Source organism: Canis lupus, chromosome 6, assembly GCF_048164855.1.
Source record: "Canis lupus baileyi chromosome 6, mCanLup2.hap1, whole genome shotgun sequence".
NCBI lineage: Eukaryota > Metazoa > Chordata > Mammalia > Carnivora > Canidae > Canis > Canis lupus.
In genome coordinates, this window is record NC_132843.1 from 67,056,504 (window position 1) to 67,072,768 (window position 16,265).

Here is a 16,265-nt window from a genome sequence, read left to right on the forward strand (position 1 = left end):
TGGGCTTTCCTTGAGCCTCAGCGTCTGAAATGGGCATGATTCCGCCGCAGGGATGGGGACACAGTCCACAACCTAGGGGATCCTCGGAGTTTCCCTCGTTATTAGAGCACACACAAAACACAAGCCCAGAGACTCTCCATTTTCCCCAGAGCAGAGCAATAATTAAAGCCCTGCAGACCCGCTTGAGGGTCTGGGGCACTGATCACACACGGAAGGTGTTGGGATCCCTGGGTGGCGCAGCGGTTTGGCGCGGGCCTTTGGCCCAGGGCGCGATCCTGGAGACCCAGGATCGAATCCCATGTTGGGCTCCCGGTGCATGGAGCCTGCTTCTCCCTCTGCCTGTGTCTCTGCCTCTCTGTCTCTCTCTCTCTCTCTGTGACTATCATAAATAGATAAAAATTTTAAAAAAGGAAAAAAAAAAAAAAAAAAAAAGGAAGGTGCTGATTTGAGCCAGAGAGGGCCTCAAGGGGGCGCCCTGGCACCTGCAGTTGCCCAACGCCCGGTGCTTTTTGCTCCTGACTCCCTTCCGTGCAGGGCCGGGGCTGAGGATTGCGTTGATTGCTGCTGCACCTCCAGCTTCGCATATGTCTTGCACAAGCCGGGGTAGCTTGGGATCCTAGGGCAATCTGAGAGGCCAAGCTGGTCCTGGCCATTTTATGGGGATGGGATGCCCACGGGCTGCTAAGAATGGAAGAGGGCAGAGTCCCCCTGAGCAGAGCACCCGCTTCACTCTCTTCCCCACTCCTGTCTCTGACAGCCTGTGAACAGGTGGCTGACTGCACCGGTCCCTGTTCGCCCTCTCTGAAGTGCTCATCTCCCACCTCATCCTCTCCCCGAATCAGAACCGGACTTCCCAAGTCATCTCAACAGTGGCTTGAGAGAGAAACAAGATCAGGCCGTGGAGCCTGTCACCTCCCCTTCTCTGCCTATCCCCAAGAACACCCGGCAGGCACTGGGGCAGGCACCCGAGGAGTGGCCTATGGGGTGCAAAGAGGACAGCTGTGGCAGTGTGGCATAAGCAGCTCTGCCTGCAAATCCTGGTTCCCATACGTAATAGTTGTAAGACCCTGGGCAAGTCACTTTACCTCTCCCCAGAGGGGTCTCTTTGTCAGGGAAACAATCACTACAGTTAGTTATTAGGATAAAGTGAGAATGTGGGCAGAGCACTTAGCACAGGTCCCGGCACACAAGAGAGGCCGCAAGAGGTTGGTGCTGGCATGGTCTTCTGGAGGGAAGGACTGGCGATGGGCATGGTCCAGCTCTCCAGGACTCCACCTTCTCTTGCCCCTCAGTAGAGGGGACAGCCCTGGGGTCAGTGTCGGAGGTCTCCTCCGCATTTGGCCCTTAGCATTTAGGGTCTCAGGGCCCTCTTTTGTTCCTGCAGCACCTCAGGTATCCCACCCACATGGCCGACTCTCTCAGTGCCTGCCCCCCACCCGAGGCTGGCCCGCACCCCCATCACACAGTGACAACTGTCTTGGGCTCTGCGGTAACCATCATTTCATGAGCTTCTTGTCTTATCACCATGCAAAGTAGTAACAACTGTAGACAATTATAACCAAATATGTGTTAGATGAACGTGGTCAAATAGATATTTGATCGCAATACGGAAAGGCACTGTTGCTAAACCTGAGCGTGAAGCCGGACCTTTTCTGCCTCAGACCCTCAGAGGAGATCTGAGGCCTCAGGGCCAGAGCATGTCCTGACCCCCTGAAGGGCAGCCCCCATGATGCCCGGCCACAGCTTCAGAACACTCCACTGCCAGGGCCCTAGGCCCCTCTGCACGGACACTAAATCCCCAGGACAGCAGACCCATTGGCACTCCTGGATGACAGCTGAGAGAAGCATGCCTTATTTCAGAGGTCTCTTGGGAAGCTCAGCCATACAGAAAAGGCATCAATAAAGCAATCCCCCTTAGGGGACAGGCGGAACCTGCAGTGTCTTAGGGATTACTTTAATATCTGCCCAGGAGACTCAGGAGTAGAACCAAACGAGGAGGGCAGCGCTGGTGGCTCAGCGGTTTAGCGCTGCCTTCGGCCCAGGGCCTGATCCTAGAGACTCAGGATCGAGTCCCACATCGGGCTCCCTGCATGGAGCCTGCGTCTCCCTCTGCCTGTGTCTCTGCCTCTCTCTCTCTCTCTCTCTCTCTCTCTGTGTGTGTGTGTGTCTCTCATGAATACATAAATAAAATCTTTAAAAAAAAAAAAGTACCAAATGAGGAGCTCTGTCCAAGGTCGGGGTCGGGGGTCCCAAGACATGGCTGCTGTTTCTTTCATCCTTGAACTAGATACATTCCCTGGCCCTTCGGCCTGGATGTCTGTTAAGTAGGGGCCTGAGCATAGGCTGCCGAAAGAGGTCAATGGGGCATTCTGCATGACCTTCCAAACAAACCAGAGGACAAAGTTTTTCCCCATGCCAACTCTATGCCCAGATATATGCTGGGCACACTCCTAAAGCTCACTAAGACAACTTCTTTCTCCACACAGACACACACACACACACACACACACAACTTGCCCATCATACATATACACATATGTGCACACACCTGCACATCCTACACCTGCACACATATACCCTCCCTGAACCCTAAAATGTTGCAAGTGGCCTGGCAATTTAAACAATAGCCCAGAAATCCCCATCCTGAGGATTCTACACAAATGCCACCTCTGCACAAGACTAGGGGGAAAGTCCCTTCCTTCGCCATGGTTGAGGTTGTCCTCCATTAAGACAGATATTTTTTATTACTTATTATCCAGTAAGCAAGTCAGGAGTTTTGGTTTCTCCTTTCAACAGTGACCTCTGGACAAAACCCCCCAGTGGCCACATCTTCCAGGTGGGCCTCTCTCTGGACCGGGGAGGAAAGGTGTGAGCAGTGGCAGGCAGCACCAGCTGCAGGAAGTGGAGGCCCCAGTTGCCTCCTCTATGGGCTTCCTGGGAAGGAGGAGGGGACAAGCGGAGGACAGGGTGTCGCTGAGGACCACAGTCCTTTCTGCAGTCACACTCCTCCACGCCGTGGCCAGGCTACGGGGGGACCTGGCAGAGGGGAGTTAATGATGATTCCCAGTCATAAATAATGAGGGACCGAAGGAGCCAGACAGTCCCCTCTCCACCAGGCCCTAGGCTAAGACCCCTGCAAAGGCCAAGCAGACGCTGGATGACCTGAATCTGGGCAGCCTTCGATTTGTGAAAGCAGGACCCAGGGCCCCCATCCACGTTTTCTGGAGGGCAGGTCAAACAAAGTGAAATTTATTTAGGGAATGGCCTGGTGATGAAGAAGCAACAAGGCTGACCTCTACCCTCCACAGAAACCAGAAGATCCTCACCAAGTGACGTCACTGCACAGCTGGCAATACAGAGCCAGGGGCTCGGCCAAGACTGAGGCCAACCTCTGAGTGGGCTCGAGGGGTGGCAGGTCTGGCCCACGATGGCCCCACTGCCCCACAGAGCACACATCCTGCCAGGTCAGGACACCACTCACTCCGGAAAGTGGTCCCACTGCCCTGACCACCCCGCTGTGCCAGCTGCCCAGAGACATTGGTGGAGGGGCTGCAGCAAAATCTGTGGGACGTCACAGGTGAAGCTGGGAGAGATGAACCCCTTTACAGGAGCCAGCACACCACTCAGATGGGAAAGGAACTGGGCAGTAAAAGCTTTGCATTTGTGGACTTGCCCTCAGGATTTTCCCAACCATTCTCTCGTGTTAGCCTCACCACACTCCAGAGGGATACTATCTGGGCCGCTTTAAAGATGCAGAGACAGAGCCCTGGGCTGGGGAAAGGACTCCCAGGGACTCCGAGCTGGTCATTGGCAGTGTTTCAGGCACCGTGCCCTGTACCCACGGGTCTTCCTCAAGCAGCATCTGGGCACCAGTGGGCACTGGTGGAGACTGACCCCTTCCCTGGGGTTTCCGATACAAGGGTCCACGGTGGCCCACCGTCCTCCGGTCTGCTGGTGTGGAGGCAGGGGGCAGGCCTGCCTACCTCTTGCTTTCTCCTCTGTCCTGGTGCTGGGCAAACGAGGGGGCCACGGCAAGGAGGGCGGGAGAGGATGGGTGCCCCCCATCCTGGGGCACCTGTTCTCACCTGTTCTGCTCTGAGTCCTGCAGGGAGATGCCGGAGTCCCAGTCCACGTCCCCTGCTGGCCGCTCTAGGACACAGAACAGAAGCGGAGATGAGGGCGGAGCCAGAAACTGGGCTCTCAGCTGCCACTTAATAAACAGAGAAGAAAGTTTCTTCCAGAAGCAGTTTACTCCCCACATAAATTCAACCCTACTCTGTGTCTCAGCCTAAGAAGTGGAGACACAGCTTGTCATGGTGGCATCTGGTGGGCACTGCCATGGGCCAAGGGGACCGTGTGGGTCCTCTCAGGTGTGGGGTGAGGAACGGACTTTTGGAGTGGGAGGAAGGAGGTGAAAGAAGGCTTTCTTGGGCCTGAATATTTACACATCCCTGCAGTGCTGCTGCCTGAGTGCAGCCCACCGGACGGAACGCCTGACCTCTCTGTGGGTAGGTTTTCCACCAGGAGCCAGTGAGGTCCGCTGGGAGCTGGGGGCAAGTCACTGGAGGAAGGTGCAAAAAGCCACCCTGGCAAGGGCTGGAAGCCACAGGGAAGAAATAAATCATGGTAGCCTCCTCCCCAAGCACAGAGGGCAGCCTCCAATTGGTCTGGGGGTCCTGGGGCTCTTTAGCAGACAGGCTCGCTTGGGAGGTGGTAACGAATCTACGTCAAAGTAAGAAGAGGACATCTTGAGAAATGAGGTGGCAGGCAGCTGCGCTCATCTCCATCTCCCACCCCACCCTCCATAGGTATCCTCCATCCCCTCGTCTCCTCCTGGACTCCCTCCTGCCTCCCGCCACCCAGATCTACAGAGTGAGCCTCACCTGGTGGTACACCTCTGTCCCAGGATGGAGTCCAGGCTGGGATTCCCACATTGGGGGGGGCCTGACCCCCAACATTTAGCATCTCCTGCAGCAGAAGGCGGTTCCTCTCCACCCGGTCAGACAGGGACAAGGGACTGCCACCAGTGCCCAGAGCCCCCAGGTCTCCAGCTCGCCAGAGGCCCCCTAGCAGGGCTGGCCTGGGAACAAAGTCCTCCTCGCAGGTCAGAGATAAGTTGTCCAGGTCTCCCCCCATGATAAGACCATCCTGAAGGGTGTATGACCTTCCTTTCCGCAGGTTGGGCATGACGGTGATTTTGTTACAAGGACCAGGGCCCCCAGGCTGGCCTGGAGTGACTCTGTGGACAGGGCTCTCTTGCAAAGAGCCAGGCCCGGGCAGCAGGCAATGCTCATTGTCAGGCAATGCCTGTACTGCTTCTGGAGGCCACGGGCTCCTCCCATTCCAGCACTCAGGCCCAGGAGAAGGCGGCCTGGGGGGTCTGGGCCCCCTGTTCCTGGCAGGTTCCTCCTTGTTGACTTCGCCGTCCAGCTGCCCACAGGTCAGACTCTGAGCAGGGAGGACCACCTCGGCCTCTGGCAGGGAAGACCCCTCCGACAGAGGCCCGGCTCCACCCACCTTGACTCGCCTACATTTGGGTTTCTTGGGTGGCTGCTCGTGAGAAGCGAGGCAGGGGCTCAGCCCCGGTTTGCCTGCCATCATTTGTTCCTTCAAGGCCCTCACTTTGGACTCCAGCACAGAGGGACCTTGGAGCTGTAGCCCCCATGCCCTGGGATGCTGGGGTGTCAATAGGCCGGGTGTTCTGTTTTCCAGAGAGCAGGACCAGGGTCTTGGGAGGTGTCCATTATCCAGCTGTGGCTCAGGACCACCTCTCTCCACAGCTGAGGTCATCTCCATGGAGCTAGCTGTTGCGCTCCCTATTTGGGTCCCTCTGGAGGAGAAAACAGAAAGAGCTCCTGAGACCCAGCATGGCTAGTAGCTCCAGCAACCTCCTGGGTCCCCAAAGTGCCTTGGCATGGAGCCCTGTCCACATGAGAACAACCTGGGAACAGAGCTTTAAAAAGTATAAAACAGGGGCACCCGGGTGGCTGAATCAGTTCAGCATCAGCTCAGGTCAGGATCTCAGGGTCCAGGGGCTGAGCCCCGAGTCAGGCTCCCTGTGAGCAGGGAGTGTGCTTCTCCCTCTCCTCTCTGCTCATGCTTTCTCTTGCTATCTCTCTGCCTCTCAAATAAGTAAATAAATCTTAAAAAATAAAAAAATAAAGGGGAGAGAAGCATAAATCATTGGATGGCACAAATAAGTTATTCATTGAGTTTTTTGCTTCCAAGTCTGAGCAGTGGTCTAGTTTTTCTAACCCCATTTTACAGATGGGGCACAATGAAGCTTCAAACAACAGCCAAGTGTGGACCAGAGTGAAAACAGGGGCCAGACCTCCCAACCCCCAGGCTCCATCTCTGCTGACAGGCCGTCTCAGTGGAGGATGTCAACATCGGCTAGGAGCCAACAAGCTCTTCCCTTCCTAACCGGAGCCAAGGCGGATCAGGGACCTCAGGAAGATACCACACAGGATGGGACCCTCTGCTTGAAGGCGCCCGGCTGTGTACAAGCCACAGCACGCGTGCGGGGCTGTGCTCCAGGGGTGGCCGTGATCAGTCACGGACTCCCATCCACATCTGCTCTGGGCCAGGCAGGCCTGCGAGAGCTTTCAAACACCCTCACACACTCTGCCAGAAGGGGATTATCTTCCTCGTTTTTCACAGACAGAGAAACTGAGGCACCTAGCGATTCAGTCAACTAAAAGGAACTAAAAGGAAGTTGGATTAGGGATGCAAATCTCCTCCCAAGGCCGGGGATCTCTCCAAGCACTCAGTGATCAGGTGATCACTTATCCCCCACTCCCCTCATTCTGTAGAGGAGACTACCCCTCATCTGGAGAGTTTAAGGGACTTGCCAGAAATACACAGCTCCTCGGTGGCATCGTTGATGTCAATGTCTTCACCCAGAATGCAAGTGAGCAGGGGACAGTGGGGCCAGCAGGGAGCAGCGGCTCAGGGCACTAATATCTACCCCACCCTCTGAGAAAATGCTCCTTTAACATCATGCAGTTAGATGTGTCCCACGTGAAGTAAACACGCATTCACAGAAACCCATTTCTACATAAGTTACAAATTGGGAGTTAGTTTTTTCACTTCATCATTAACTAAAAGTTCACCATAAAGTTCTCCGAAATGGCAAGTCCCTCTGTAGTCCTTTGTTACAATTCGTTTCACGCCCGTTTCAGGACTGTACTTGGTCCATGAAGCAAAACACAGACAGAATGCAAACGCCCCATCAGCCGAAGCTGTGAAGTGTGAGGAGTATCTTCAGGAGGGCGGGATCACTTCCTCCCACCAGTTGATCTAGAATTTACCAACTTTTTCTTTGCAGCCCAGCCACCGAATCCTCTCTTCTGAAAGTTCAGTTCGGAAAGCAGGGGATTCGGGGCAATGCCAGCCCGACACAGACAGCCTTCTGGGGGGCAGCCCGTGGACCCGCATCCCCGCGCAGGCCGGCTCCCCGCGCCCTCCCAGCCTCCCCCTCCTCGTCCTCCCAGCCTCCCCCCTCGCACCCTCCCAGCCTCCCTCCGCGCCCTCCCAGCCTCCCCCCTCCCAGCCTCCCCCCCGTCGTCCTCCCAGACTGCCCCCTCCCAGCCTCCCCCTCCCCATCTCCCCCCCCCGCCGCTCCCTCCCGCGTACTCACTGGGGGCCGCCGCCCGCGGGCTGCGCCGCCCCCTCCATCCCGCGGCGCGGCCCTGCTCGGGCCCTGCGCGCTGGGTCGGGGCCGCCTCCTGCCTGCGGGGCGGCGGGGGCAGCGGGCGCGGCCGGGGCTGCAGGGCGGCGGCATGGGCGGCGGGCTCCAGGCCCTGCCAGCGCCCGGGGAGGCCGGCAGCCGAGCGAGCGAGCGCGGGGGCAGAAGGCGGGGCGGCGGAAGGGGCTGGAGCAGCGGGGCCGGGCCCCACGGCGGCCCCGGGGCGGAGGACGAGCGGGCGCGGGGCGCGGGGCGCGGGGCGCGGGGCGCGGCCGGGCAGGCTCCCGGGAGGCGTGCGCCTGCAGCCCGGGCTCGGGAGGGGGCCCGGTGGCTGCGGGTGGAAGCTGAGGAATGCCCTTTGTTTGGACAGCTTCTCCAGAGAACTCGGCCGCCCTCTCCTCCGAGGTCAAGGTCATCTGCTGCGCTTTCCCGAGGCGCGAGGGTCCCCGAGTGAGGCCGGGCCCGACCGGGGGGAGCGGCCCCTGCGCTGCCAGCCCCTGGGGCGGGGATCCGGTTCTCAGAGCCCCGGGGACCCCTGGAGAGACCCTGTCACTTTTTCCACATCTGGGAGGAAGTAGCGGCAAAGGGCTTTACCTCCCGCCGGGGCCTAAGGCCCTAAGCAACGTGCTTTCCTTCTCTTTCCACCCAGAGGGAGGTAACGGAATCTCACCTGTTTCCAAACATTTGTCGCAAAGGACAGGAAACAACAAGAGAGTTAGGAACCCAGGAGACTCCAGAAATCTCTCCAAAGGGAAAGTGCTCATTCATCTTTCCTTCAGCCGGACGAGCTTCTCGCTCAAGCGTGGGTGGCTCTCCTATTCGTACTTGGGTACTGCTGTCACCAATCTAGAGGACAGGCACAGCAAGGGTAAGGACCACGCAACGCGCAAAGTGCCTGCGTCCAGGTGGAAGGAAGGGATGGTTTGCAGGGGCAGCCTGGCTCATGAGTGAGGAGGACTCACCCTGCAGTAGGTGGAGGCCTCTGGGCAAGACACTGGCCCCCCAGGCCTGAGAGAAGCTGTTAGAGGAGCTGTGCTGGATTGGCCTTGTGCTAGTTTAGGAACCTGCCGGACTACCTAGGGCAAACCCTCTGTGTTACAGAACAGGCCCAGGTCATACACCTCTCGTGTCAGGTGGTCTCCAAAGTCTGGGGTCAGTGCTCTTGCAAGTGACTGCCCCCCTCCCTCCCTCTTCCCAGAGCAAGCTCTTCCTCCAACGGGGCACTTACTGCTGTTTGTTAGTATGGGTCACTTCATAATACAGCAATGCTCCGTTTATGGACCTAGCGCCCACCTGGCATTGAGCCAAGCGCTTTACATTCCTTATCTCCTATGGCAACCCTGAAAGATGAGTAGTTTATTATCTCCTTTCTACAGATTAGGAAACTGAGTTAGGAGATCTTCTCAAGATCACAGAGCTAGTAAGTGGTAGGCTTTCTAGAGTCCGAGACCCTTGCATCAACCACACCACACAATGCTGTGGCCAGCTCTCTGTATGTGTGTGTTCAGCGTGGAAAGAGTTAGTTTAAAAAAATAAAAAAAAACTGTGAAGTGCTGTGAGACCAAAAATAGACTGCCGCAGTGGTCTGGTCCTTCCTGTCTGGATACTTTCTGCCTTCCTTATTCCTGCAATCCAAGGTAAAGTCCTATAATCTTTTAAGATTCCTTCCTCTCTCTTCCATGTGCAACATCCTAACAGCAATACTATTACCATTATTGGAGAAATTCTATGAGCTAAGGTACTCCATATAGGATCCTTTAGATCTTTACAACAGTCTCCCAAAGTCAGTGTAGTGTCTCGGGATAAGGTTATGGGGGTATAGAGAGGTTAAGGGACTTGCCTGAGGCCACCCGGCTAATACAGTCAGAGTCTGAATCCAGTCCTGTCCCGCTCCAAGATCTTCTGCCTTCTGCTTCCTTTCAGAGGCATCTCAGAGTTCAGACTCTTAGAGGTAACTTCATGACTCCTGTTCCCCACCCCCACCCCCCCATCCCTGAAGTTAATGATCTGTAAAGCAAGTTTCTGAAAGTTCCAGCAAAGGCTTAATGTTTAGAGGAAACCTGCCCCTCCCACCTTTTGAGATGCAAATAATCACTTTCAGTTTACTCATTAAATTTGTTGCTTTACACTTAGTATAGGGGGGATGGGTGTGACATCTAGACAGAGGTTTTAAAAGCCACCTACAAATACCAACAAGCAAGCCCCCAAGAGCTATTAAATTATCACAACATTCACACGTCTGAAGGCATTTCTCATTCATCTGGATTCTGTTTGGTTCAGCAAATATCCGTTGAGTTTCTACTACTACATGCCAGACACTGGAAAGACAAAATGTAATACCACAGGCCCTGTCCTTGAGGAATTTCTGGTCAAGCTGGGCAGGGGAAGGGAAACAGAAACTTCCTGTGTAAGTGCTCCCCAGTCAGGCTCACACAGGGCCGTGGGGTAGGTCTGCTCCCAGGAACGGCTGAGGTGTGTGACTGAGGTGCGTGTGGGGTTGGAGGGGTATCACGGAGAGCTGGGTCTTGGAGAAAGAGCCAGAGGGGGAAGGGTGGGAGAGCCGTTTCTGTCAGAGAACTTGGCATAAACACAGGCATCCAGGTGTGACACTGCCCGGTTTCACTGGTCCTACTTGTAAAAGTAGGGCTGGCAAAGGCAAAAGCAGGGCTGAAGCTGCAAAGCAAGGGTGGCATGCCTGGCTCGAGGGTACCTGGGGTTTGGGTGAGGAGCTTGGATGCTGTCCTGTGAAGTGGGAGACCCTAGGAGGTGAGCTACTTTGCGCATGGCACGTCTCTGGACTGGAGAACTACCTTATGTCCTGCGTATCAGAGTCCTCCGTTACCATTTCTTGGAGAGACATCGAGGAGGATCACAAACACATGGTATGTAGCGATCACACAGCCTTCTTCCTCCATGTAGACAACTGGGGAAACCTCCTCCCACTTAGCCTGAAAACACGGCCTCACCCCTCCTCCCCGCCTTCCCCCAACATGCTCTGAACACGCAGCCTTGAATAAGGAGCCGTGTGGGATGTGGAAATCGGGTTTCACTTAGGTTAAAGGGATGGGTGAGAGATGGCCCCTCAGGGTCACACCATTAGAGGTGGGTGGCGTGGGAATGGGGTGGGAGGGACGCCTCTGCCATCGCTCCACCGTCCTGCCTGGAGGAGCTGGTCACCCCCGTGTCGGCCGCAGGCCACCCGGGCTGAGGAGCACACAGTGGTGGTTGGTCCTGGCAGCGGCTCCTGGGGATACTGTTCACAGTTCCGGGGGCTTCCCTCAGGCCCTCCCCTTTTCTTTCCAGCCCAGGCCCAAGAGAGCCCTGGGACTTTCTCCCCTGTGCCTGCCTCTCCCCTGCTTCGAACTCTCTGCCCCCCTCCCCAGCCCTGGTGTGTCCTGGGCCGGTGTGGCTCTCCTGGGACCCTGTGAGAGGGGCTTCTGACCTCCAGGCTGGACTAAGCCCCGGAGTCGGCCTCCTCATAGGCTTCCCAAGTGCTTTTGGGGCCCAGTCGGCTTGGAGAAGCACACGCCCGCCTTCCAACTCAAACCCCTTTGTAAGGCCCCTGGGCCTCAGGCTTCAGCCACACGGAACTGCTTCTGGCTCCCCTGGCTGGCGCTGCCGATTCGTGTCCCCTCGTCCTTGCCCAGGCTCTCCTTCAGCCTGAGGCACCCTGCCTCACTGCACAGCCGGGCCAGTCTGGCTGTCTCCTGCTAGGCCTCCGCACGGCTCAAATGGCCCCTCCTCGGGGAAGTCTTCCCCAGTACTTTCCACAGCCAGACCAGGTTAGAGCCCCCTGGGCCTGCTGCTGCCAGACCATTTATCACACTGACGCTTCGCAGAGTGTGTCCCGATCTGGATCTGTGTCCCTGGCCCCTGACACGTGCTTGCCACATAAAAGGTATTGACTAAATGCCAGGCAGTTGAAAGAAAGAAAGAAACTAAAAAAAAACCCTGTCAGGCAAGGATGCCTGACAGGAAAAGAGGGGAGAGGCCACTGCTTGCTAAAAGGATGAAGGTCATTTTCAAAGGATTTGGTTTATTTGCTCGACATGGCCAGTTCGGCCCCCAGGGTCTCTGAGAAAGTCCATCCCTGGCAGGGCCAGGACTGGCACCCAGGCTTCCTGACTGCCTCTCATTTGCACCCGATGCCCAGGCCTGCTTGCCCCCTGACCTTCCTCCCTCTTCCCACGATGGTCATTGATCATAGACAGTGGTATAGGCATTAGCCTTCAATTCTGAGTGAGCCTGGAAATTTGGAGATAAAACAGCTGTCAGAAGCAACGGATAGGGGAGGAGAGAGGTGCAGATAATGAGCGAGAAGCACAAACAAGGTGGGAGAGGATTCCAGAAATATGTACAGTCCGGCAACATGACAAGTGGGCACCTCCAGAGAGCAACCATCTTGTTATGTGTCTCTATACACTCCAACACACACACACACACACACACACACACACACACACACGAACACATGTATGCCATGCTCTCCTATGCCACACCTGCCTGAATCGGCCAAATCCCAAGGAGAACAGAAGCATGGTGCTTACCTGGCCGGGGTAGCCTGAACCACTCCCCCAGGCTGGTGGGAGGGAGCCCCCTGGGCCCTTCACTGCCTGAGATCCCAACTCACCATGCGTCTGCCCTGACTCTGCCAGGCATCTGTTCCCACGCCCGAGCACCCAAACCATAGCTCTTCATTGCATAATCCTAATCACAGGGAAATGACTGGGATTAGGAAAATATTTTAATACTTTCCTTTCTACTCTACCATGCCTGCTCTGGGGATGGCGGCATCCATAGGAGGAGAGGACACCTGGCTTTAACCTACCTTCGATATCACTATCGTGTTGGCCGAGTCACTTTTCTCATCTACAAGATGAAGCCGATTCAGGGAGAGAGATATTGGAGGATGACGGAGACCTGAACTCATGTTTGTGACAGTTTTTCCTCTTGAGAAAAGACAGAAAAGTGCTTGGAAATATATTGATAATTTGCCTAAGACATATGAGACAAATAAATTGGTATAATCCAGGAAAATACTAGCCCATTTAGAAGTCACCTTTATATCAAAAGGCATTTACAAGAAAAGTAATGGCAACATTGTTCACAATTCAAAATAACTGAAAACATTCCAAATGGTTACCAATAGTAGAAAGGATGATTTTGGTGTATTTGTAAAATGGAACATTAGAGATCAATGACAATGAACAAATAGTAACTGCACAGAACAACGTGGCTGATTCTTACAGGCTGCTGAGCAAACAGAGCAAGAAAAAAGAAACAGATGAAACTAAACGATAAATTCTTTAGAGACACACACCAATGCATATGAGATAAAACTAATGGAGAGCAAGAGAATTATTAACACAGATAATTATATAATGGCCTCCTCAGTGTGGGAAGAGAATGGCAGATAACAATTGGGGTGAAGAGTTTCAGAGGCAGAGGTAATGCTTTATTGAAGTGTGTGGTGAATATATGGATGTTTACTTTATTATTCTTTACAATGTACGTTATATACACACACATCACATGTACAATGTATATAATACATAGTATATATAATGTACATACAGCATATTTCATAATTTATAAATATGAAAACTATATGAAAAAACCCCACTTCACCATATATGTGAAAGAAGACCTAAGTGAATGGAGAAATATTTACTGAGGGATCATAGCACTTTTTGTATATTTTGAAGACGAAAATTTTCATTGAATTTAAAGATTTAAATGGGATTTCACTCAAGATCCCATATATAGGCAAGAAAATTTAAGAAAAAGATTTTATAAGAGAAAGGAAAGAAAAAGAAAAGGAAAAGGAATGGAGGTTTATTATCCAAAATATAAAATTGCATTATAAGTTTATAATAAAATAGGAAATGATGACAAAATAAACCATCAGAGCAACGTAACACAATGTATATATATAATATGTATATAGTATGTGTACATAGTATACATCGTATATTTATGCACATAGTATAAAAACAGATCCTACATTTTCTTCATCTAATAAAGGATATTTACAAAAAACATATATAACTAATATGATACCCAGTAGTGAAATATGGAACACTTTTCCTGAGTTTGGGAACAAGGAAAGGATATGCAGTACCATCACTTCTATTTAGTGTTGTAATGGAAGCCCTATCCAGTGCAATACAGCTAGAAAAAGAAAAAAAAAGTATAAATAAAGAAGCAAATAAAATTATTTGCTGATTACGTGATTTTAGAAAAATCCAAAAGAAACTACAGACTCTTAAAATTAAGATGTAAATTTAGCTAGGCTTCTGGCTACAAAATCAATATATAAAAATCTATTGCATTTCTATGTACTTAGCAAGAAATAAGGTGAAAGTGAGATTTATAAAAAAAAATAATAATAAAGAATAAAAACATCCAAAACCAACAAATGCCTAGGAACAAAATCTGATAAAGATCATTAGCAAGACTTTTGCATTGAAAACTACAAAAGGGGGGCACCTGTGTGGCTCAGTCGGTTAAGCATCGGACTCTTGATTTCAGCTCAGTTCATGATCTCAGCGGGGAGTCTGCTTGTCTCCCTCTCCCCGTGCCCCTCTCCCTGCTCACTCACTACCTCTCTCTATATATAAAATAACAAAATCTTTAAAAGAGGAAAGTAAAAGGGTGCCTGGGTGGCTCAGTTGGTTAAATGTCTGCCTTTGCCTTCAGCTCTGGTCGTGATCCCAGGGTCCTGGGATGGAGCCTTCATCAGGTGCCTTCCTCAGCAGGGAGTCTGTTCCTCCTTCTCTTCCTCTCCCTCCCCCCGTTGTGCTTTCTCTTTCTCACGTGTGCCCTCTCTCAAATGAATAAATAAAATCTTTTAAAAAACAAAACTACATGGGATGCCTGGGTGGCTCAGCGGTTAAGCATCTGCCTTTGGCCCAGAGTGTGATCCTGGAGTCCCAGGATTGAGTCCCACATCGGACTCCCTGCATGGAGCCTGCTTCTCCCTCTGCCTGTCTCTGCACTCTCTCTGTGTCTCTCATAAATAAATAAATAAAATATTTAAAAAAAATAAAATAAAAATAAATAAATAAATAAATAAACCAAAACTACAAACATTGAGAGAAATTAAAGAAATGTTATTCATAGATCAGAAAACTATTATTCCTCCAGAACCGATCTATATATTTGTTTGAGCCTGATAGTGGGTGGCTTACACAACAAAAATGTATTGTCTCACAGTTCTGGAGGCCAGAAGTCCAAAATCAAGGTCTCAGCAGGGCCATGCTCCATCTGAAGGCTCGAGGGAAGGATGTGTCTCAGCCCTCTCTTCTAGCTTCTGGTTGTTGCCCTGTGGCAATACAACTTCAGTCTTCACATGACGTTCTCACTGTGTGCGTGTCTGTGTCCAAATTTCCTCTTCTTATAAAGACATCAGTCATATTGGAGTAGGGACTCATGCTACTCTAGTGTGACCTCATCTTCACTAATCACATCAACAACAGTCTTATTTTCAAATAAGGTCACATTTCTAGGTATTGAGGGTTAGGACGTCAACATATGAGTTTTGGGGGGCATAGTTCAACCCATAACAGTATTCCATGCATTCTGATCTACATTACAACCAGTTTTCTTTCAGGTAGCAATTGACAATCAAAACTTACATTCAAATGACTCTAATTCAGACAATGTTTCCCTGCTATTTAATTTTAGAGGACAACTTAGCACTGTCTTCTTGTGTAGCCCTCAAACACAAGAAGTGACTCTTCAAAATCGATCTCGTTTAATGAAATCTGCAACCAATATTATGAAATCCACAACTAATATTATGGTTATTTTTATTCCTACTTACTCTTGTTTTAAGTAAGCATCCTCCCTGATTTGTGGTATTGTTCCTTGCAGAGAACAGGGTTAAAGTCTCCTGGGTATCAGGGAGATAGAACTGGGGAAACAGTACTCCATAGTGGAGTAGAGATAAGAAGTCAGTAAACTATACCTTAGCCCTCTGAGTCAGATCCTATTCCTCGGTGGGGAAGAAGTTAGATATTATAGTCAATAATTATTTTATTCTATAATTCTCTTTCTTTCTTATTGTCCATCTCTCCTTCAAAAACAGACTCTGTCCCTATTGATCATTGAATCTCCAGCCCCTAGAAAAGCACTGTGAAATACGGTGGCCACACAGTGGGTTTCAAAGAGGTAACACAAGAAAAGAATGTAAAAATCTCACTAATAATGTCTTATATGGATTACATGTTGCAATGATACTGTTTTGGATGTATTTGCTTAAATAAAATATACTGTCTAATACTATCTGTAAATGCTTATATGTAATTTATGTATTTTTAGAGTATGACTGTTATATGTAATTTGAAATGACATACAGGGCTTGCATTTCTTTTTTTTTTTTTTTAAGATTTTTAATTTATTTATTCATCAGAGACACAGAGAGAGAGAGAAGCAGAGACACAGGCAGAGGGAGAAACAGGCTCCATGCAGGGAGCCCGACGTGGGACTCGATCCTGGGCCTCCAGGATCACGCCTGGGCTGAAGGCGGCGCTAAACCGCTGGGCCACCTGGGCTGCCCTTGCATTGTATTTCTACT

The 16,265-nt window shown here is 51.6% G+C and overlaps 1 protein-coding gene across 1 annotated transcript in view; it reads right to left on the bottom strand.

The window, feature by feature from the left end:
- The window catches only part of KIAA1614 (KIAA1614 ortholog), a 41,914-nt gene extending 34,184 nt beyond the window's left edge, over positions 1 to 7,730 (bottom strand). The window contains exons 1-3 of the mRNA XM_072831543.1: positions 7,640 to 7,730; positions 4,884 to 5,830; positions 4,086 to 4,149 (exon numbers count right to left, since the gene is read on the bottom strand). Of these exons, the coding sequence (XP_072687644.1) occupies positions 4,086 to 4,149; positions 4,884 to 5,830; positions 7,640 to 7,677 (1,049 nt within the window). The 5' untranslated portion in view covers positions 7,678 to 7,730. The remainder of the gene's footprint in view (positions 1 to 4,085; positions 4,150 to 4,883; positions 5,831 to 7,639) is intronic.
- Positions 7,731 to 16,265: the final 8,535 nt, after the last annotated feature.